Below are 20,955 nucleotides of genomic sequence, written 5' to 3'. Positions count from 1 at the left end.
AGCAGCCCCCAAGATAAGGCCAAGGAAACAGGGGAGCTTCCATCTGGTGAGGAGGAAGGGCCTGCGGAAGCCAAGGCATTGGCAATAATTCAAAGTAGGTGGAACCTGAGTCACTGTACCCAGATGCTCCTAGGAAGTGCCTCTCTCTTCCAGTGAGGCAGGCACCACCAGCATACCCACTTCCACTGCAGCCCAGGGCTAAGAAGTAGATCCCCTCATTTCCTAGACCAAAGTCTCAGCGAACAACTGAGACGCAAGAAAGTCACCACTAGGGGAAGAGGGATAAAAGGATCACAGACAGTAATGTTTGGGATTTTAAAAGTTTATCTCATTCCTAAACTTGCAAGTGGGACTGCATAGGAGGAAGGCTGGGCAGGAATGTCAGCATCTCAAGGACACCCAGTGACACCGACCAAGCCAATCTGTTTCCCCATTTATGAAATGAGAGAGGTGAGCCACATGGTCTCAGAGGCGCCATCAATGCCGACAGCTGCCAGATGTTTGTCCCCAAAGGCAGGGTTTTTGTTCTCCCCAAGAGTGAGCTGGGGCTCAGAGCTCCCCAGGGCCAGGACATGCATCCATCAGCTGCCGGAGGTGAGAGACTGCCTTGTCCAGCTTTGACAAGTCCAGCTGGAGGGAAGAAAGCTAGACGAGAAGAGCAGCAGGTGAGGATCCAGATATTAGGGACCACACCCTCCAGCCCATATGCCTACAGGGAGTCAGGCCTCCAGCCTCACCCTCTGCTGCCTCTTAGTCTCCGCCTCTCCCTCTGATGGGGTCCAGGCCATGAGGCCATCAAGCTGCTTTTGCAACTTCTGTCTTCGGGCAGCTAGCAGAGACAGATGGGTCTGGGGGTCCACCAGGCCCTGCAGGAGAACAGTGAGGGTTCAGATTTCTCTCTGCACTACCCGCAGCTCTGCTTCACCTGCAGCCTGTCCAATATCTCTGTCCACCCCATTCTCAGAAGCCCTCCTCACTTTTACAGAGCCTGCCCCTTGCCCTCCTCCCAACATCCTTTTGATCCCTCCCTTCCTCCTCCAATCTCCTCTGGGCACCTGCAGCTCCATGTACACCTGAGTGGTGTCACTGAGTGGGGCCTGGGCCCAGCCGGAAGGCGCCGCAACACCTGGGGGTAAGAGGCCCATGACTCCACAGCGGCCCAGGGTGCCCAGGGGCTCCAGGAAAGCCTCAAAGAGGCCCTGCTCTCCAGGCTCTGAGCTCTGCAGCAGCACTGAGGAAGAAAGGGAAACTGTCACGGTCAAACCACAAGACCCTGCTTTCCTGCCCATCCTGCACCCCCTAACTCTGGACTCTGCCCTCCAGGCTCCCCCAGGCTCCTCTGCCAGCCCCCTCTTTCTGCAGGACTTAGGGACCCAGAACCCAGCTCACCTCGGGGCCGGGCCTTGGTGAGCTGGTATGTGGCTCGGAGAGCCCTCAGTGCCTGCACAGCCTCCTGGACCCGGGAGAAGTGCTGCTCCAGCTCCGGCTGGCGCCAGTGCTCCTGCAGATTAAGACCCAGAGCTGACAAGCAGGCTCCTGGGACAAAGCAGCAACTCTCCTGGCTCTGTCCCACACCTGCACAACCCAGTCTGCTTCAGGCAACAGAATCTGTCCTCCCCACCACACAAAGAATTCACCACCTCAAGCAAAACCTGGGGCACTGCCTTTGCAGGTCTCAGCTGGCAGCTGTGGCTGATGTCTGTTAACTGTTCTCATCAAAGGCGAACGACCAGACGTAAGTTAGAACTTAAACTCTATTACTCAAAACTCACACAACCAAATAAGCATAAGAAAATTTACATAGTTAAACTTTAAATCACTTGGGGGTGAGTTTATGGCATTTACCCTTCTGACATTATTCAAGCTTAAAACCACAGATATTTGGGGGCCATCCTAGGACTAACATCTAATCCTCATCATAACCGTGGCTAAAGATGGGGAACTGAGGCACGATCACACAGCAGTGTGGTCCTGCTCTTGCCCACTGGGCTAAGACTGCCCCCGCCACAGCCCTGCAGGAACAACTCATCCTCCTAAAGACTCTAAAGTAGACCCGAGACCCCACAGCACCACACCCTTCAAGAAGACTGCTCCCCACCCCTTCACCCATGGTCCCGTTGCCATGGGACTCACCAGGCTGTGGGCAGTGGGGTAAGGAGCAACACAGATGCTAGGGGCAGAACTGCCGCTAGGCCTGGGGGGCAGCCTCTGCCAGAGCTCTTCAGCCAGAAAGGGCATGAGTGGGGCGAGGAGGCGGAGACCGACATCAGCACAGGAGAACAGGACCTGAAGGGGGTCTGGGAGATGGGGCGAGTGCAACAGCACTGGCTTTACAGCCTCCTAGGGAAGAAGCCATAGAGTCAGGGGCAAGCCAAAGCCACAACCACATCCTTTTCCCACACATCTGCTGCCCTGCCCGTGGAAAATGCTGTGGGTAAACACAGGTAGTAGCACACAGCATCTTGGACACCATTGGTTGTCCCAGAACACATTTTGGAGCAAATGAAAAGTGGAAATCTATGGCCAGGATTCTCAGGGGTGGGAAGGGGGTTAAAATTGTCAGCGTGGTTTGAAAGCAAAGCACTAAGGTTTTTTGCCTATCAGAAAGACAGAGGGGCGCCTGGGTGTCTCAGTGTCTCATCTGCCTTCAGCTCAGGTCATTATCCTGGAGTGCAACAGCGTGGAGTCCTTCATAGAGGCCTGCATCAGGCCCCTTGCTCGGTGGGAAGTCTGCTTCTCCCTCCCTCTCTGACACTCCCTTTGCTCATGCTCTCTCCTTCACTCTCTCCCTCAAATAAATAAATAAATAAATAATCTTTTTTAAAAAATGATTCTGTAAATATTTAACATTAAAAAAATAATAATAATAAAAAAAAAGAGTTCTCTGCCAGGGAACCCGATCTCAAGGGGAACAGGAAGCAGGTATGCAGGGTGGAATGAAACTCCGTGACCCCAGTCTGACTTACCAAGTAGACATCACAGAGGTTGTGGAGCCAGAAGTGGTGTAGGGCATGGGTGATAAGTGAGAGCTCTCGAGCAAGGAAGCCTCGCTCACACTCCTGGGCAGTATGAGCAAGACGGCTCAGGATCCAGGCATCCATGGGGGACAAGGGGGACACCTGCGGGCAGAAGGGGGCTTCAGGACGGGATGACTGACTCTCATCTCCTTTCCCTCCAAATCTCATCTTCAACCCTCAGACACCTGATGATTCTGCCCTTCAAGCCTCTCTTACTCTCTTACCTCCTCTGCAGGCTGGGGTACGAATTTCTCCCCTAAGGCATTGAGGATAAAGCGCAGGGCATTCCAGATTTTGTTGCAGAAATGCCGGGAACTCAGGACCTCAGAGACAGACAGGTTCAAGTCGCCCCCTGAGAGGGAGAGGGAGGGGGGAGCGTGCATGTGGGTGGCAGTGGCACAGGGAGTTCTGGCCCACCCCTCTATCATGAGGCCTACAGCCCTAGCCCCTCCCTCGCCCAGGCTTACCTAAGGCCCCATGGGAGCACAGGGCAAATCGCAGGGCATCTGTCCCACACTCAGGGATCCCATGAGGGAAGTCCTTTCTCTGCAATCAGAGGGAGAGGAGGTGTGGCCAATGTCTAGGCAGCTGCAAGGTCAGAAGCCTGGGCTACGCAGGAGACCGGCAGCCATGAGCTTGAGGCTGAGAGAGGCAGACGCTGATGACTCACTTGTGCTGCAGTCGCGATCGCCAGCTCTGTGGAGTCCAAGTTCCCATCCCTCAGCTTTGCCTGCAGCACCTGGGATATGTAAGGACTTCAGTGGCCTTGGTCAGGGACGCTGCCCCTACAAGGCTCCCAGTCACTATCCCTTCCAGCTGGCCCCTCTCTCCTCAAGCTCCCATCTCCCCCACAAATGCCATCCTTCACAAAACTCTTCATCCTGACCTGCAGGTCCACCCCATGGATGATGTCTCGTGGGTCCAACACATTCCCCAGGGACTTGCTCATCTTCCGGCCCTGCCTGTCCCGAACCATGGAATGAAGGAGCACCTGGGGGCATGGAGGGAGTCAGCAGAGGAGCTGCGGGAGCCTTTCCCTGGAGGTGATTTCCCTGGAAGATGCCTCTATGCATCAGGGGTTAGAGGAGTTAGTAAATCAGGAATTGGGACCACAGACAACAGCACAATAGGGGTTAGAAGAGAGAACAAGATTTAAAGAAAACTGGGGGGTCAAAGAGAGGGGCTGGGCACTGAAGGGCCATTACCTTGCTGAAGGGGAGCTGCCCTGTGAGCTGGGTCCCCAACATGACCATGCGGCCCACCCAGAACAACAGAAGGTCACTGCCCGTTTCCAAAAGTGACAGGGGGTAGAAACGAGCGAGGTCTGGGGTCTAGAGAAAAAGAGAAGTAATGAGAAGCCAAGCTCTGTGCCTATAGCTCTCCTCAAGGTTCTTGGGGGAGCAAGATCTTTACTTCATCATCCCCACCTTCACTCTCTTCCTCACAACCCGCCTCACCTCTTGGGGCCAACCCAGGGCAGCAAAGGGGAAAAGAGCTGAAGAGAACCATGTGTCCAGGACATCAGGATCTGGGAAACAGAACAGGGAATGGGGGCAGATGGAACCTCAAGCGCACTGCTGTGCATCTTTCCAGCCCAATCCCCCCCAGCAGACACCATTATCAGACCCTCTGCCCCATTCTCAACTTTCCCAACACGACCTCCTCCACCTCAGGATCTGCTCCCCAACAGCCCAGCCTCCCACCCCTGCCCTCCACAACTCAGACACTTACCCCTCTGCAGGGTCAGCTCTGCCCCTGGTTTCCCTGTCAGTTCTGCAGCTATTTTTCTGGCCTCGGCCTCTGTCCGCCCAACCACCCAACAGTCTCCCTTATCACCCTACAGAAAAAGTAAGGGGTGGAAAGAGTGAGGAAGAGTAACACTCACCAGGTGTGAAAGAAACATCACTGAGTTTCACATTCTCCCATGTGATCTAGGAACGGCTGGCTCCCTCTGGCAGTGGGAAGAAGAAGGTCCAGCTCAGGAGCTCTGACCACAGGGTGGATGACATGACTAAGGGGCATGAAGCCCAGGAAAAGCTGGGAGCCAGGACTGGCCCTGGAAGTCCTCTGACTCTTGTGCTATGGCTACTTCTCCCTCCACCATGCCCAGCCCTCCCATCCTCTTCCACCTACCAACCTTTGTGTGCCCCTCCATCACCAGGTAGGCAGGAATCTGATGGCCCCACCACAGCTGCCGGGAGACACACCAGTCCCTGCAGGAAGGATGTCAGTAACTCCTTGGCATAAGCAGGGCATCACCCCACCCCACCTCCACAGAGCTCCCCTCACCCTTACCCGATGTGGGAAAACCAGTGCTGCCAGTTCTTCTGGTGGAAGGATGGACTGAGCTCCAGAGCCCCTGACTCCACAGCCTGGAGAAAAAGGCCCTTAGACAGTGCTTCGCTTCCTGCACCTGTACCCTCCCGGATGGGACAAGTGGCCTCTCAGATGGTGCTGTTACTCAGAAAGGACTTCAAGGCTCCCAAGAAGCTTCTGGGTTTGAGTGGGAGATGAGCCAGCCCCATCTAGGCCACCCTGCCTCCATCCCACAGCTGTCCTCTCAAATGCTAGGGCCAGAGGTCTGTGGATCAAGAGGCCTCAAAGCCCTGTTTCTTCATTCCAGTTTGCAGGGAGTTCCCGCCACCCAAGGTGCTGGCCCCTTCCGCACACTGCAGCCTCACCTGCGCAGCTCGGTCCCCCATCTCCTGGCAGCGGACAAACCACTGGCTCTTCAGTAGGTATTCAACCACATCCCCAGAACGGCTGAGAGAGAGACAGGCTAAGTGTACTGCTCTTTGGGTTCTGTGTTTTTTCCCCAAGGGACATGGGACCCTACTACACGCCAGGCCCTCAGAACCGAGAACAGAACAGCAAATAAAACTGACACAGAGCTTCTGTTCCCTCGCAAAGGGGTACGTACAGAGCCCACCCTTTTGCCCTCTTCAGCTTTATTCACTCCCTTCCTGGAGGATGTCCTACGTCAAAAGAGTTAAAATGGGGTTACCTGCAAATAGGAAGCACCATGGGGTGGTTCTGGATGCCTCGGAACAGGCCCCGCTCCCTCAACGCAGACATAATCTTCTCTCGGGCCACAAATCGGTGAAGACCCTGGGGAGATGATGGCAACAATAAAGGGTAAAGGTTGCTAAAAAAAAAACACAAGAAAGTGAGAGAGGGGAGGAGGTGAAAAAAGGCAGAGAGTGCCCCCAAAGAATGGGGTCACACGGAGGCCAGTACCACCTGCAGCCAGTCCCCGCAGAGGGAGGTCATGGTCCCATCCTCTGCAATGACACTCAGGGGGCTCAAGCTGTGCCGGGCCGCCAGCTCAGCATCAGCAGGGCTATGTGCCGGAGTCACCTTCACTGCCCCTGGGAGAGGAGAACCGCCGTGAGCACTGACCCCTCACCTGTTACTGCCCATGCCCCCATCCCTCCCTTCTCTTCTCGGTCTATGCCTCCTTCTCGTCTCACTATCCACTGAGACTACCCTCCCCTCCTTTCCTCTTCCTGGTGCTCCCCACTCCTCCAGAATCCCCAGCCTACTTGCCTTTCTGTGACCTCTACCTACCTGTGCCCACATGTGGCTGAACAGCAGAGTCTGTGATGAGGGGGAGAAGCTGCCCAGTCAAGGGGTGACGAAGCTGTCGACCATGCAAATGCTGAAAGGAAGGGAGTGAGATCAAGGACAGGCACACATGTGGAGTGCAAAGGTCTGGGCTGAGCGTGAGAACCCTGGGAATAATAGAGTGAAAACCAGAAGGTAAAGAGCTAGAGCAGTGGTCAGTAAACTTTTTCTTATGGGGCCAGGGTGTATTTTAGCCTTTGCAGGCCAAGAGGCAAATTCAGTCTCTGCACAATTACTCTGCTCTGCCACTGCAGCAGTGAGGTCATGATACCCAGTTGCAGATAATGTGTAAACAAGCAAGTGCGTATCATACAAAAATAGGCAATGGGATGGATTTGGCCCATGGGCCATAATTTGTCAACCACTGAGCGAGAGAAAAAATAGAACATCAAGAAAAGAAAGGCATATAGTCAGAGACACTAGAGAACTGACACGAGAAAAGTCTTAGGAAGATGAAACTGAAGAAAAGAAGGAGCTACCATCAAAAAAGGACAGGAAAAACAAGCAAGCGAGTGGCAGAGAGTACACTGTGTGTTACCGTGTATCGGGAGTCGTCAGGATGAACAGCCACAGCCACATCTCCAGGCAATGTCTCTGGCCTTGTGGTTCCCACTACGACCTCTGCATCTAAAGACAAAAGTCAAGCACTCAACACTGGTCATTGCCATGGCCCCTCACTCCCATAACTGGAGCCAGAAGAACCAGAAAAGGGAGTAGGCGAGAACATGTCAAGGTTGAGCAGGCCCCCAGAGCAACTAGAGAAAATTAGGAGCCGGGGGTTCCCATGTAAGCTGATGACCAGAAGCCTGGGAGGCTGTCTGGTGCTAAGGAATTTCTCAAAAATGTGCATGGGAGAAACAGGTAGATCATGAATAAAAGCAACCAGAATCCTTACATGGTGCCCAGAAAACACTGAGAGTTCTCGAGACTCTAATCACAAATGCTGTGCTTTCTCTGGGGCAAGCACCAGCCCTTCCTTGGGAAACATCCTCCGTCTATGCCAGCTAATCCTTTGCTTTCTCTGAATTCTTCCAAGCACTTACTGTTTTCAAATCACACTTCAGAATTGACTTTTTGTCTCTTTCAGGGTAGCAGCCTCCTGCAGAATGATGCTAAGCTTCCGACAGGCAAATACCACATGCACTTTTCACACGTGACACAGAATATCCAGAATAAATGCCCACGAGAATGCAAATACTACCCAAGGCTCCTTATGTGCCTCCCACCAGGCCATGTGGGAAATGGGTTTGTGGGTTCCTTCCCATCAACCCAACACATGCGCAAGAAAGCAGAGATAAGCAGGCAACCTTTCTGAGGATTACCCTCACCAGGCTCTCCATCCACAGGGAAGGCCACAGAAACGAGAAGGCCAAAAGACACAGGGCTGGAGCAGCCAGGCAGTCGAAGCTCCGTGCGGCCAGGAAGTGGCCGGCTCTCCACCTAGAGGAATCCAAGCAGCAGGGCTGGAGAGCAGCCTTTCTGCAGGCTTCCCATCTTCACTCCCCCACCTGCCCTGGGCTCCCTGCAGCCCATCTAGACATTCCAAGGATTCAGGAGCCACCTCCCCCTCAATTCAGTCACAGTTACAGAAACATTCACCAAGCACTTACACTGTGCGCCAGTATCATGCTGAACACCTTTCATGAATTCTTATTTAATTCTCACGACGCCCTTCTGACACAGGCATTTCAATCAGCCCTAACTGACTGGGGAAACTGAGGGTGACAGAGGCTAAGGCCCTGCCGGAGTTCCCATGGCGGGTAGGTGGCAGGACTCAGTGAATCCTAGCCATCAGGCTGCAGAGTCTGAGGTTTTTTTGCCCACCTAGGAGCTCTCCCAACCTGCCCTCCTCCTCTGCCTCACCTCAATATCCGAGATGGCTGATCTTAAAGCGCAGGACCAGTTGACAAGCTGCTGGCCCCGGTACAACAAGCCTGCCTCGTAGAGTCGCACAAAAGCTTCAGTCACGGCCACCGAGGAGCCCTAAGAAATGACCTCAGCGTCTCTATCCAACAGCCCCTTCTTAGCCCATCACCCCACCCAGGGACCCAGGCATTCCCTCCCTACTTCCACCCCCAACACACACAGCATCCTGCCTGCCCACACCTGTCTCTAGACACTGCCTCAATACCCACAGAGAGCAAGGCATGGAGCACTCACAGTATCCATAGTGAAGCACTCTCGGTCCCAGTCCAGGGAGGCCCCCAGAGCTTGGAGCTGCTCACTGATCTCTCCACCTTTCCTGTGCCCAGACAGATTTTGGTCAGCAAACTTGTCCTGAGCACCAACTATGTACCAGGCCCAGTGATACTACCGGCAATGCCAAGTATTGGAGTATAACATTAATCTAGCCCCTAGAAGCCAATGGAGACAGACACACAAACTCAGCAGGGAACTTCTGTGGCATTAAAATAAGTGTAAAGTTCTGGGGCACCTGGTTGGCTCAGTTGGTGGAGCGTGTGATTCTGGATCTTGAGGCAATGAGTTCAAGCCCCACACTGGGTGTAGAGTATACTTAAAACAAAACACAACATAAAGTTCTATGGTAACAGAGGAGGGGGCAGCTAATTTGGGAAAAACCAAAAGAAGCTTTACAGAGAAAGTGGTACGTGGTAACAGGCCTGTAAGAATGAGGGTAATTTCAAGCAAATGGAGAGGAGAAATAGGTAAATAGATGGGATGGTGAAAGGTAAGGAAACATGGGATAAGTAGACAAAAATTATACATACATGTCCAGAAATATGTGCATTTAAAATATATATATATACACATATAATACACACAGAGACAGCTTGGAAACCCTGCTGAAAGCTAAAGGAACCCAGAGTTCCCCCTCTCTGAGGGAGATTAGGGCTGGATGGGAAGAGCCCATCGAGTCAGGGAGAACCGCTGGGAAGCAGGGCCCAAGCCTGCCACCTCAGCCCCTCCACCTCCACCCATCGTACTCACTCCTCCTTCCACTTCCACACCTCCCTAAGGAATTCTTCCCGGCTCAGCTCGTGTCTCCTTACTCCTCTCTCCTTCCACAGCTGCTTCTCCACCACAGCCTACAGTAAGATCAGGAGGCAAGTGAACAGAGAATCGGATCACTTTGGGAAAACTCTCCTCCATCCAACAAAAGGGCAAAGTGGCAAAATGCATACTTGTGTAGCAATTCCTGCATGATCTGAGCCAGGAACCCACAGCACCTGATCCCCACACATCCGGTGCCTGCAAAACAAACACCCTCACATGAACCCCTGAGCTTGCATGTTTACTCTCGATGCTTCCACACTACCTCACTTCCTCCTTCGCCTTCAGGAAAGCAAGCATCCCCAACCCCTCTCACCAGCGCACCAGGGCATCCTGTATGGCCACCGTCAGTGCATGCCCAATATGTAGGGAGCCGGTGACATTGGGAGGTGGGATACACATGGAGAAGGTCTCCCCTGTAGCCTGAGGCAGCTTGGTCTGTAAAGTGGAAAAGTCAAAGAGCAAGAGAGGACTGAGTATTACCTGGGGAAATAGCACCCTCTGGTGTCCACAAGGTGGAAAGAACTGCAGTAAAGATAAGCCAGCAAGTAACAGGAAAGGGAAAAACCTGCCAAGAAAACCCGTTGGACACCAAGGGTAAAGACAAGCTCTCCCATTTTATTGGGCAGGCTGGCTGTAAGCTCTAGACTCTGAGGCTCAGTTGTGCCCACCCAAGCTCAATGGCCATACTGTCCTGGGGACCATTTAGTATCCCTCCCTTCCAGGTACTAACCTGATACTCTGGTTTGAAGAAGCCCTCTCGCACCCACCAAGAGTACCAGGCAGCCTCAACATATTGAGGGCTGTATGCAGGAGGCAGAAGCCGGGAGACATCTGCAGCAGCAGAGGAGAGCTCCACTAAGTCCTGAACCAAAGTTCTGCATTTCAGCAGACCAAGTGGGCAACAAACATATGAGTGAATAGGCCTTCAAGTTCCCTAATTACCTTTCTTTTCACCCGGTTCCGTGGGGATTTCATACAGCACTACCTCCTTAGGAGTCCAGGCCTTACTGGATTCTGCAGGTGACTGGAAAGAATGACCAAAAAGCGGGGGTGGGGAAATACAATTTCTAGCATATGCCAGGCATCTGAATCCAACCAGTCTCTTCCAGCCCCCTCCAAAGTTTTCTCAAAGAACCAAGGACAAGCTGACCCCTAACCTTGTTCTTTCGGGCTATCCCAGCCTCCAGCGCCGCCTGCTTCTCTCGCTGGCGCTTCTGTTTGGCTTCATGGTTCCTTCGGGAGATGGAGGATCCATGGGGCTTTGAGTGGGTAGAGAGGGCACGGAACCTGGGGAGGCCCTCTAAGGGCCTCAGCCCCCAGACTGGTGATCGAAAATAGCCCAAAGGCAAATGAGGCATCAGGAGTGCTTGAAAGGGGCCAAGATCTGTTCCAAATAGAGCACATTAAGAGATGTGGCTGCGTAGGTCACACCCTCTTCCTTATTCCCTGCCTGCCTTCTACTAGCACTGGTCTTTTTTCTGTCTACCCCCTCCCACACGACGCTTTCTAGTGAGGGCCAGAGGCCATGGTGTCGGGAGTCTGCCGCCCTCAACCTCTGCATCGGCGACTGTGGCTGACCGCCGACACACAGGCGGGGAAAGGACTCAGACATTCTGGGAGGCAGGACTTCAGGGCGCCCGCGAGCGAAACCCGCAAGGAGTCTCGCGCTACCTCTGGGCCCACTCCGCCCGGCCCTCCCAGCCCGTCGCACCCCGTGGATCCCGGCGGCGGCGCCTCCCACCCCTCCGGAGGCAGCTCCGGCGCGCGCTCACCGGGCTAGCCCGCCGCTATCCCAGGGCGCCCCGCGGCCCCAGGCGCCAAGGGAAGCAGCCACTTCGACCCCAGAAAGTGACCCGCAAGCCGCACGGCGCAGGGAGGCGGGGCCCTACTCCGGGCATGCGCGGTAGCCGGCTCGACCATATTCGCTGCCCTCCGGTCCAATGGCTGCCGGCGTCGCAAGAAGCGGGCCCTCCAAGGAGAGAGGAAGTCTCGCGAGGAGTGGCCCGCGGCCGCGTGGCTCATTTCCACAACTTTATTAAACAATAGTCCGACGTGTAAATAAAAACACCTGAGTTCTAAGGCCGCGCCCGTCTCCACGCGGCCGCCACGCCCCGCCCCGCCCCGCCCCGCCCCGCCCGGAGCCCGCGCTCTCAGGAACTGTGCTTCTGCCGCTTCCAGAAGCGCTTGACGTCGCTGTGCCCCGCTGGGGTCACCACCATCAGCCGCTTGGCAGAGTTCTCGAACACCAGCACGCCCAACTCGCGAGCGTGGGCCAGCAGCAGTTCAAAGTCCACTTGCGACAGGAACTGGTTATACAGGACACCTGGAGTCCGCGGGGCAGGGGCAGCCGGGAGGCAGAAAGGGCAAAAAACGTGAGGCCCCTGCGGAGCAGCTTCAGGGCAGTGGTCTGGGCTTGCCAGCCACTATTTAAAAACCAAATTCTCTATGCTTGTCTGTCCTAGAGCTCATCCTAACAGTAGTGTGAGCCAGCCATGTTCAGTAAGGCAATATAACACAATAAGAAAAACCAACTAATGCTCACCACAGAGAAATTACTGTAATTATTGCTCCCAATTTCCCTCTTCTAGCTAAGTCCACATTGCAGAGTTGAGACAATTCATTTACCACTGCACACTCACCCCCAAAATAAAGTGTCTTGCCAGCTTTTCTCTCCCATTTCATGCAATAAAAATATAAAATACATGAATAGCTTTTTCAGTTCATCAAGACTAAACTGTCCTTCCCCTGGCCAGTGACCAAGAATCAACCACCAGAAGCCACTCACCCTCAGTGAACCGGAGCCTGTCCCTTTCCAACTCCCACAGCCGAATCTGGTCTGTGATGGTGGGTGGCAGCACTGGTGTCTGTAGGGGCAAGCAATGGCTGTAAAGATTCAGGAATACTGCCCCAGACAACCCCACCCCTCTATTCATTCCCCAGATTTGGCTATCCCTTTCTCTTTCCATCACTTCATCGCCAGGTGCCAGGAACTGTCAGCCTCCAGTAGCTTGGTACCTGTTTGAGCATCACTGGGTGCGCCCTTGTCCTTAGGAAATGGATGATCTAGGAAAACAGACAAGAATGGAATCAGAGGCTCAAGTAAGAGGGCAGGAAAGGTACCTAAACTGTCACCTAATGTCACTGGAATATCAGCTATTTAAAAATCCATAGCCATATGCCTATCATAAAGCCATCCCTGTCCAGCTGTCATCCCAAGTTGCTGTTCCCACTGGTCACATCTGCTATTTCTTCTCTAGCACATTTGCCCTTTCGATAGTCCCGTTTTTTTCTTTTTTAAAATAGCAGCAACTTTATATTTTTTTAGCACTTACTGCATGACAGGCTCTGAGCCGAAGGCTTTGCTGCTATTCTCTCACTGAATCCTCCCCAAACCCTGTGAGGGGAGAACTGTTATTATTTCCATTTTTCAGATGAGGAAAGTGAGGCTCAGAGAAGTGAAGCAGCCAGGACATTTATGCAGCTAGGAAGGGGTTGGTGGTAGAGACACAAATCTATACCTCCCCCACTCCCGTGTTTTTTCCTGACGCTTAGAACCTTGACTTCTCTTCAAGTGCATGGTCTATGCTCAGAGACAACTCACCACTATCTACTCCAACAGAGTCGATATCAGCCTTCTATAAGATGAGCACCCTGTACCCCATAGCTCAAGTGCAGCCTATCTTCCTGCCCCGCCTTCCCCAAGTGGAAATACCTGCTGGGCTGTGATGCCACTGGCGATGGCCTGCTGAACACTCTCCCGGGTCACCTGTGCCACCACCATGTTGGGGAATCGATAGAGCATCTCTGAGAAGAGGGCAATGAGGGCGATCTGCAGCTCCGACTCTGGCCCAGGGATAGGAAGATAAGATGAGAAGGCTATTCCCACACCCCGATTCCCTCAAGACCTTCAAGTATGATGAGGAATGTCAGAGAACTCTGTAAACTGCCAGGTAAACATGAACACAAACTGGCACTCCCTCCTGCTCCCTTCCCTCTCCCCACTTCCATCCTCTATCTGCTGCTTGGGGCCCTCTGGCCTCACCAGTGTAGGCATACAGTCGGTAATTAGTCTCCACGACAATGAAGCCTGGCTGATGGGCAGTACCCCCAGCTCCAGAAACACCTGATGAGAGATTAATGGCCAGCCGTGTGGGGTAGTAACGCCGAGATTTCCTCTGGAAAAGACAGAAGGGAAAGACAGAGGGCCAGCTCACTCTCAAGTGTCACTAACCATCTTTCTGCCTGAGACACCAGACCCTTCTGATGGCAAGAGGCTCAACTCCCAATTTAACAACCCCAAGGGACCTAAGTACTCAGTCCTGGCAACTCCCTTCTAGCTACTGCCAGCTGAGACCCCTCTTTTTTTAGTATAGTTGATACGTAATGTAACATTAGTTTCAGGTGCATGATATAGTGATTCAGTAACTCTACACTTAGGCCATACTCATTATAAATTTAACTACCATCTGAGACCCCACTCCTTTTTAAAAGCCAAGGCAACAGACCACCCTGTCTCTTTCCTAGAAGCTACGTATCTGGGTATGCATACCTTCCTCTGGAAAACAAGCCCAAACTCACGTAGATGTTGTAGGAAATTCAACAAAGAATCACTCATCCCTTCCACAGAATAATCCTGGGGAAGAGAAGTGGTTGATTGGAATCAAAACATCCCGTTCTCCCCCTTCCCAAACTCATACACTCATTCCCTCTTTTCCCGTCAATGCTTTATTCATTCTTATCTTTCACGCTTTTGCCCATAACCTGATTTCCCCTTCTCATCTCTCTACCCACCAACTTGCCCACTTAAGTCCTCAGCTCCATCCCCCTGCTTACCTTGCCCAGAGTAGAGAAACTGAGCTGGAAGAGGAAGGAGAGAATCTCCACTAGGTCCATGCCCCGACTCTAGGGAGGAATGCGCAGAGACAAAGGGGCAGGGATGGAAGGGAGAAAATGAGGGATCAGGGAACAGTCTGCAAGGTAGTCTCTCAGTGGGTCCTGAGAAGATCAGAGCATGTCAGCAAACAGCCTCCTCACCTGGGCTGTCTGCAGATACTGCAACATAAAGTACCACAGCTGGGCAGGGGTGTCCAGCAACAAGAACTGGAAGCCAGCTGAGGTAATGCAGGGCGGCTCTCCAGGTTCAGTGCTAGAGACACAGGAGACACAGACAGGGACAATGGCAGAGATACGCAGCGAGAGGCCACCATCCCCACTTGTCCTCTCACATTTTTTTTTTTTTTTGGTTTCTCTCTGGCCATACTCCACTCAGCAATCCTTTCTGATAACTGTCTGCACGCCTAGCCCACCCCAGATACTCAGTTTAGCAGGGATCTGATGTACCTCTGGTTTCCTCACCTCTTCATGAGCCCAGCCTGGCTGAGGAGCTGAGCCAAGTCCTGGCTGACAGCTGCACTGGGGGAGCCCACCATGAAGTGCAGGACCACCTGTGGAACAGAAGTGGATAGAGAGAACAATGCCTCTAAGGGCCACGAGACATAGGAGCACAAGCAGAGACACAGAGTCCCAAGTCCTCACCTCCCATCGCTCCTCAGCATACTTGTCAAGTGAGGGAACATCCCGGGCGTGCTTGTCAGGACCCAGCTGACTTGTGTCGTCAGACCAGGCTTTGCCCCTATGCCAGAATGGACCAAGAGTAAGGAACCCTGCCTGTGTTCCCTGCCTGATCCCCTGTCCTCTTTCCCCCTTCATCTCTATGGACTATGAGTGGGAGACATTCCTTTCCTACATCATGCAGCTACATCTCATCCAAATTATTCCTAAAGGAGCTCCCAAAGGTAAAGCCCACAAGGTTCCAGAGAGGCCCTTAGGTGCTCCCCCCCAACCAGCAGTTTAAATACTAGTTCCCCTGGCCTAGCTTAGGAAGATGGAAGTGACATACCCACCCAGAAGGGCAATGCGGAGGTTTTGGCGGAAGATGGGGTTGAGGATCAGGCCCTGGAGACCACCAGGGAGCAGCTGGGTGTGCCAGATCCGGAGGCCACTCAGCAGCCCTGTGCTTTCCTCTTGAGCTCTGAAACAGAAGCAGGAGTGTGTGGAGAACAAAAAGGAGGAGGCCCATAAAGGCCTCCATGTCTGCCTTTTCTGAACTGGTTTTCCCTTGAAACACCATTTCACACAGCAAAAACAATGCCTTCTTAAGGCAAATTTCTTTATGGCAATGCCTTACCAGAACCATGTTGCAGACATCACAACTTTCCAAGAGGAAAAATACAGTACACAGAATTTCTCAAACTTATTTAAATACAGGTTTTGTGGTGTATCCATTAACATTTCCTGGAAGTGTTCCAAGGAACACTTGGAATAGCTAGCTGTTGAGAAATCCGTATCTTGCTGAGCATGCAACAGAGACTCACTTGCTGAATTCCTTCTTCACCCACAGGGCTACAGCAGCTTGTGGCAAAGGCTGCTCCAGAAAGAGCATCCGCATCACCCAGTTCTTAGCCAAAGAGGGGAGCTCCCTGGAAGGGGGTACAGGTAAAATGTTAATATCAGAAACTGCCTCATCTACATCTCTGCCCTCAACAACCTCTCAAACATCTCATCCACCCCCCACACCTTTACCAGTCTTGCTGCTCCCACCAGTTCCATCTGTTTTCGCCTGACACATTTCAGCCTTCCAGCCCCCCAGGGCTAAGGTTCAAATCATGATAACTTATTCCAGTCTGAAGGCCCCATTACACTTCCTCAACATGGTCCCTGCAATGAAGGGGGTCCTTACCTGAAGACAGCCAAACAGGTGGCAGGATGCCCATACAATCGATCTAATACGCCAGGGCTCAGGCCCCCTAGGAATTCCTGCAGATTCCTGCATTGTAGGTGTACTCGGTTCAGTCCACCCCTTGAGGGGGTGCTCTCCATCACCTGAGAGATGCAAAGTTAGAAATGCACCCCCACAATCCATGCCAGTATCATCCCTCACCTCATTCCTATTCCAGATCCGCTGGCCCCCATAGTAACCCATCCTTTCTAAGATATCCTCTTCTGTGTCACTCATCTCCTTTCCTTTCTACCAGACCTGACCAACCTCCACTTCTCTCTTGCCTCCTCGCCCCACTTCTGGCCTCAACTCCAGTCTTCTCTCAATTTCCAAACTGGAGAATTGTTAATTGTCCCATATTAGAAACTTGTTTAAGCCCAATCCCCTCTCTGTTGCCCTCTCCTGGTCAGATCAGCCCTTGAGCTCCAAATCTGTCAGTCCTTCCCATCTGTTTCTTGGACCCACAGGTCCTACCGGGCACAACAATGAACTACCTTTCTCGTCCTTGTCTCCCAAATCTAAGTCCACCTCTCCTCTTTGCACCGCAAGACTTCACCCCATTCACCCTGATCGACATGTCGCGTCTCCTAACTTTTCTCCTACGTCCCTCCTACTCCTCGCCTCTCACCCAACCCTCGTGCCTCCCCCATCCCCTCTCTCTCTCGGCCCCCCACCACCACTCCGTGTCGCTCCCCGCTCGTGCACCCGGAGTTTCAAGTCGTCGCTTAATCAGAGCTAAAGTCTCGCCTTGGCTCCCGGGAATAGGAGAATGGACGATGGAAAATGAGAGAAAAAGATGGGGAGAAGGATAAACAACTAGACAGGAGTCCAGAGTGGAGGATTCAGAAGAGAAGGAAAGGAGGCGAAGGAGTGAAAAAGTAGGAAAGCTAAGAATAGGCGCTGCACCCATTCGCCCACCGCGGGGCATTCTGGGAATTAGAGTCTTGTCTCGGCTCGCCCGGGAGTGGGTTGAAACGCGTCTGACTACAACTCCCAAAAGGCACCGCGAGGAAGCCGGACTGGAAGGAGGCCGGCCTTTAATTGAGAGAGTCGGAGACATCCGAGCCCCTTACCACTTGGTTCCGCGTCGCTTTCCGCTCACGCGTTTAACTGCGAGTCCGACCGAACTGGGCGGGAGGCGGGACCCCGAGGGCTTCCTGACAGAGGCGGGGATATGGCCCCTAGGTGAGACGCTCCTAGAGTCACACGATACTGAGCTCCTTGAGCTCTGGTCCTCATGGAGTACAGCACTTTATAGAGCATTCTTGCGAGGTAAGAGCGCTACTCCTTACTCGGCGCGTATGTACTCAGTGTGAATTTTACCACGTCCGCCATGCTCCCACCACCCCGTGTCTTTAATACGATTTTCAAAGAAACCAGTTGTTGGGTCTGATTTGATTCACGAGGCTACTGCAGGGAAAGGGAAGGGAACGTCTTAAGCCAAAGCCAGAACTACAAGTATCCCCAAGTTCCTATAAAGCAAGGTTTATTATTCCCACTTTACAGACTAGAAGACTGAAGCCCAGTGAGATTAGGAAATTTGCCCACAGTCGTTCATCTAGAAAAACCTGAGGCTGGGATTTGAAGTACGTGTGAGGGAACACGGACCAAAATGTCCGTGAGAACTGTGTAAGACCCTGTTAGGTTCACTCGTGCTTGTTTTGTTTTTCCGTTTCTTTTAACAGTCCTGCATAAAATCCTCAAGAATGACACAAAACTAACAAAGCGTTTTTACGGTTAACCTTAAGTAAAATAAGAGACAAATTAGTCTGGAAGAAATATTTAACAAAATAGACAATACAGAGAGCTTTTACAAAGCAGTAAGAAGAAGAACAGAGTAGAAAGACAGTAGGAAGAGGGACTCCTGGATAGCTCAGTAGGTTAAGCCTCTGCCTTTGGCTCAGATCATGATGGCAGGGTCCTGCTGTTGAGTCCCCGCTGAGCAAGGAGCCTGCTTCTCCCTCTGCCTGCTGTTCCCTCTGCTTGTGCTCTCTCTCTGACAAATAAATAAATAAAATCTTTTTTTAAAAAAGACTGTAGAAATATGTAACAGACAATAAACAGAAAAAATATGAATTGTTTATAACCAAATGAAAAAGCTCTCATCTTTACCAGTAATTAAGGAAAAGCGAATTAAAGAAAAAATATAACATCTGATTAGAAAAAAAATATTAGGGATTGGCAACCTCGTTGTCACCGCACAGGAGCATACAGTACTTATAATACTTCTGTTGAAAGTCGACTTCAGTCACACCTTTTAAAGGGGGGTTTGGCTGTATCTCCAGTTATTTGAATGTGACTGTCATTTGACCTACCAACTCCACCTTTAGAAATGTATCATACTGAAGTTCTCCCGCATGGATACAGAGATAGACATCAAAGATATTTATTGAAGTGTGTCTGTTAGGGGCGCCTGGGAGGCTCAGTGGGTTAAGCCTCTGCCTTTGGCTCAGGTCATGATCCCAGGGTCCTGGGATCAAGCCCTATGTCGGCCTCTCTGCTCTGCAGGGAGTCTGCTTCCCATGCACTCTCTCTCTGCCTGCTTCTCTGCCTATTTGTGATCTCTCTGTGTCAAATAAATAAGTAAAATCTTAAAAAAAAAAAAAAGAAGTGTGTCTGTTATTGTATTATTGTATTGTGAAAACTGCCCGAATGTCCAGAAGAAGAAGAAGATGAAGTGTGTCTGTTATTGTATTGTGAAAACTGCCTGAATGTCCAGAAGAAGAAGTGTGTCTGTTATTGTATTGTGAAAACTGCCTGAATGTCCCAAAATGTGGGTCATCACAACAATGTAGAATACCAGCAACACTTAGAAAGGACACCGTATGCATAGTGGCCGAACTATGTACTACCTATCATGAGGGGGAGAAAAGCAGATTACAAAATGGCTTGCCTAGTTCAGTGCCATCTTTGTAAGAAGCTTTTTATGGGTGTTTAAAACTGAAATAAGTCACGTGCTTCCTTTTGACAGGTGCAAACCAGCAGAAGCTGGGCGGACAAGGTGACAGTTCCCTATAGTGTAGAGAAAACTCTCTAAGGCTACCCTGCCCAGAATAGGAGCCACTATAGCCACCTGTGGCTATTTAAATTTAAATTAACTAAAATTTTAACTTCAGTTCCTCAGCCATATTAGCCCCATTTCAAGTAGTCGATAGTCACATGTGACTAGTGGCTACCTATTCTGTGGTGCAGCTACAGACCGTTTTTGTGATCACAGATTCTCTTGGAGAGTCCTGCCTGAAGGGATGCAATGAATGGGGGCAATTTGTCTGATGTCAGGAACTGAGAACAGGCTGTTTCTAGAGCTGGATAATCAGCCTGGGATCCTGGGAGCTTCCCAAAACAGGATTATCCAACCTGTGATGGAGAGTTCATAACCTCGTCCCCTCAGGCAGCATCCTGGAGAGAAAGAACAGAGAGCCCAGAGCCTACTGGCTGCTTCTGACCAGCTTTGCAGTTTCCTGGCTGTGTGGCCTTGAGCAAGTTGCTTAAAACAAGTTTTTAGGCACCTGGGTGGTTCAGTTGGCACCTTCAGCTCAGGTCATGATCTCAGGGTGCTGGGATTGAGTCCTGCATGGGCTCTCTGCTCAGTGGGGAGTCTGCCTCTCCCTCTGCCCCTCCCTCTCAACTAGTTGTGCACATGCACACTGGTGCTTGCACTCGCTCTCAGAAAAATAAAAATAAAATCCTTTCCAAAAAAACAATTAAGTTTTCTTTTCTGTGAAATGGCAATAACATTAGCTATTTCATATGTTGTATTAAATAAGATAAAATATGTAATAAGTATTGTCCTGGCATGTAATAGGTGCTCAGTAAATAATATTGTTATTCATTATTTTCTTTAAAAAGTAAAATCACACCTAGAGTAAGTACTACAAAGAAGAAAGTCCTGTGCCTGAAAGCAGCAAGAGGGGATTTGATTTGGTTGCCAAGTGGGGGAAGATTGCTGAAGGACAAGCAGAACTTAACAAGGCAAAGACAGCAGGGAGGGGAACAAGATTCTGCAAAGGCCATGGCAGGAGGGACTGTGGGCGGTTGCGGGAACTGGAACTAGGCCAGTGGTGTATGAAGGACAGAGTGGGGGAGGATGCTGAAGAATGAGGTGGGCAAACTTGGTCAGGAAGATTTTGTTCTTTATTCTAAGATCAACAGGAAGCCATTAAAGGATTTGAAATAAAGTAGCAGGGTCAGATTTATGTTTGGTGGCAACAGAAAACAAATCAAAGAGCAGGAATAGACCCTGGGAAACTACTGCAGTAGTCTGGGCAAGATGGAGGTAGCATGTGCCAGGATGGTGATGGAGATGAAGAGAAATGACAAATTTAAGGGAAATCTGGGAAGCAAGATCAACAGAGCTTCATGATAGGCTGGCCTTGGAAGGTGGGAAGAGGGGAGAAGAGGTGTCAGGGATGATCCCCAAGGTTTTGGCATGTGAAGCTGAATGGATGATGCTGCCATTCACTGACTTTCGGACCCCATGGAGGAGCAGATTTGAATATTCTGAGACAAGTTCAAATGAAT

The 20,955-nt window shown here is 51.5% G+C and overlaps 2 protein-coding genes and 1 long non-coding RNA gene across 7 annotated transcripts; 1 reads left to right on the top strand and 2 right to left on the bottom strand.

Moving 5' to 3' along the window:
- Positions 1-306: 306 nt before the first annotated feature.
- VARS2 (valyl-tRNA synthetase 2, mitochondrial) lies at positions 307-11,756 on the bottom strand. 3 transcript variants are annotated; one of them, XM_059399776.1, is made up of 30 exons: positions 11,429-11,756; positions 10,814-11,040; positions 10,599-10,680; positions 10,387-10,487; positions 9,970-10,091; positions 9,785-9,851; positions 9,591-9,688; positions 8,802-8,883; positions 8,505-8,624; positions 7,964-8,081; positions 7,180-7,268; positions 6,585-6,675; positions 6,258-6,385; positions 6,022-6,125; positions 5,699-5,780; positions 5,313-5,389; positions 5,155-5,230; positions 4,749-4,854; positions 4,475-4,545; positions 4,223-4,348; positions 3,904-4,008; positions 3,688-3,756; positions 3,485-3,563; positions 3,242-3,369; positions 2,967-3,119; positions 2,134-2,340; positions 1,390-1,501; positions 1,056-1,231; positions 738-866; positions 307-645 (listed from the first exon to the last, which is right to left on the bottom strand). In XM_059399776.1, the coding sequence occupies exons 2-30, from the start codon at positions 11,012-11,014 to the stop codon at positions 550-552; spliced, it is 3,195 nt and encodes a 1,064-aa protein (XP_059255759.1). In that variant the 5' UTR covers positions 11,015-11,040; positions 11,429-11,756; the 3' UTR covers positions 307-549. The 3 variants fall into 3 exon arrangements, with proteins under 3 accessions (XP_059255759.1, XP_059255760.1, XP_059255761.1); XM_059399777.1 differs by having other exon boundaries at positions 7,970-8,081; positions 11,429-11,755; XM_059399778.1 differs by having other exon boundaries at positions 10,814-10,889; positions 11,429-11,514.
- Positions 3,971-5,725, top strand: LOC132017766 (uncharacterized). Its single transcript, XR_009404398.1, has 3 exons — positions 3,971-4,060; positions 4,953-5,178; positions 5,641-5,725. It is a non-coding gene; the product is annotated as an uncharacterized LOC132017766 (long non-coding RNA).
- Positions 11,757-11,782: 26 nt separating the features above from the next.
- On the bottom strand, positions 11,783-17,365 carry GTF2H4 (general transcription factor IIH subunit 4). 3 transcript variants are annotated; one of them, XM_059399782.1, is made up of 14 exons: positions 17,109-17,365; positions 16,396-16,538; positions 16,031-16,135; positions 15,556-15,687; positions 15,192-15,288; positions 15,012-15,100; positions 14,691-14,802; positions 14,490-14,558; positions 14,206-14,289; positions 13,699-13,831; positions 13,369-13,499; positions 12,672-12,719; positions 12,442-12,520; positions 11,783-11,979 (listed from the first exon to the last, which is right to left on the bottom strand). In XM_059399782.1, exons 2-14 carry the CDS (start codon positions 16,533-16,535, stop codon positions 11,807-11,809), a joined length of 1,392 nt encoding a protein of 463 aa, XP_059255765.1. In that variant the 5' UTR covers positions 16,536-16,538; positions 17,109-17,365; the 3' UTR covers positions 11,783-11,806. The 3 variants fall into 3 exon arrangements, with proteins under 3 accessions (XP_059255765.1, XP_059255763.1, XP_059255764.1); XM_059399780.1 differs by having other exon boundaries at positions 17,140-17,365; XM_059399781.1 differs by having other exon boundaries at positions 17,182-17,365.
- Positions 17,366-20,955: the final 3,590 nt, after the last annotated feature.

The sequence above is a fragment of the Mustela nigripes genome, chromosome 5 (genome assembly GCF_022355385.1).
Source record: "Mustela nigripes isolate SB6536 chromosome 5, MUSNIG.SB6536, whole genome shotgun sequence".
Lineage (NCBI taxonomy): Eukaryota > Metazoa > Chordata > Mammalia > Carnivora > Mustelidae > Mustela > Mustela nigripes.
This window is presented reverse-complemented; position numbering and strand designations above follow the sequence as displayed.

Excerpts from the sequence above, each read along its gene's own strand:
- VARS2 (XM_059399776.1), bottom strand. The coding sequence starts at position 11,014 with ATGCCTCATTTGCCTTTGGGCTATTTTCGATCACCAGTCTGGGGGCTG. Across the intron at positions 6,126-6,257 it reads TCTGCGGGGACTGGCTGCAG|GGTCTTCACCGATTTGTGGC; the intron begins GTGGTACTGGCC and ends TCATCTCCCCAG. Across the intron at positions 3,564-3,687 it reads CGATCGCGACTGCAGCACAA|AGAAAGGACTTCCCTCATGG; the intron begins GTGAGTCATCAG and ends CTCTGATTGCAG.
- GTF2H4 (XM_059399782.1), bottom strand. The coding sequence starts at position 16,535 with ATGGAGAGCACCCCCTCAAGGGGTGGACTGAACCGAGTACACCTACAA. Across the intron at positions 16,136-16,395 it reads ACCTGTTTGGCTGTCTTCAG|GGAGCTCCCCTCTTTGGCTA; the intron begins GTAAGGACCCCC and ends ACCCCCTTCCAG. Across the intron at positions 14,559-14,690 it reads AGTATCTGCAGACAGCCCAG|AGTCGGGGCATGGACCTAGT; the intron begins GTGAGGAGGCTG and ends ATTCCTCCCTAG.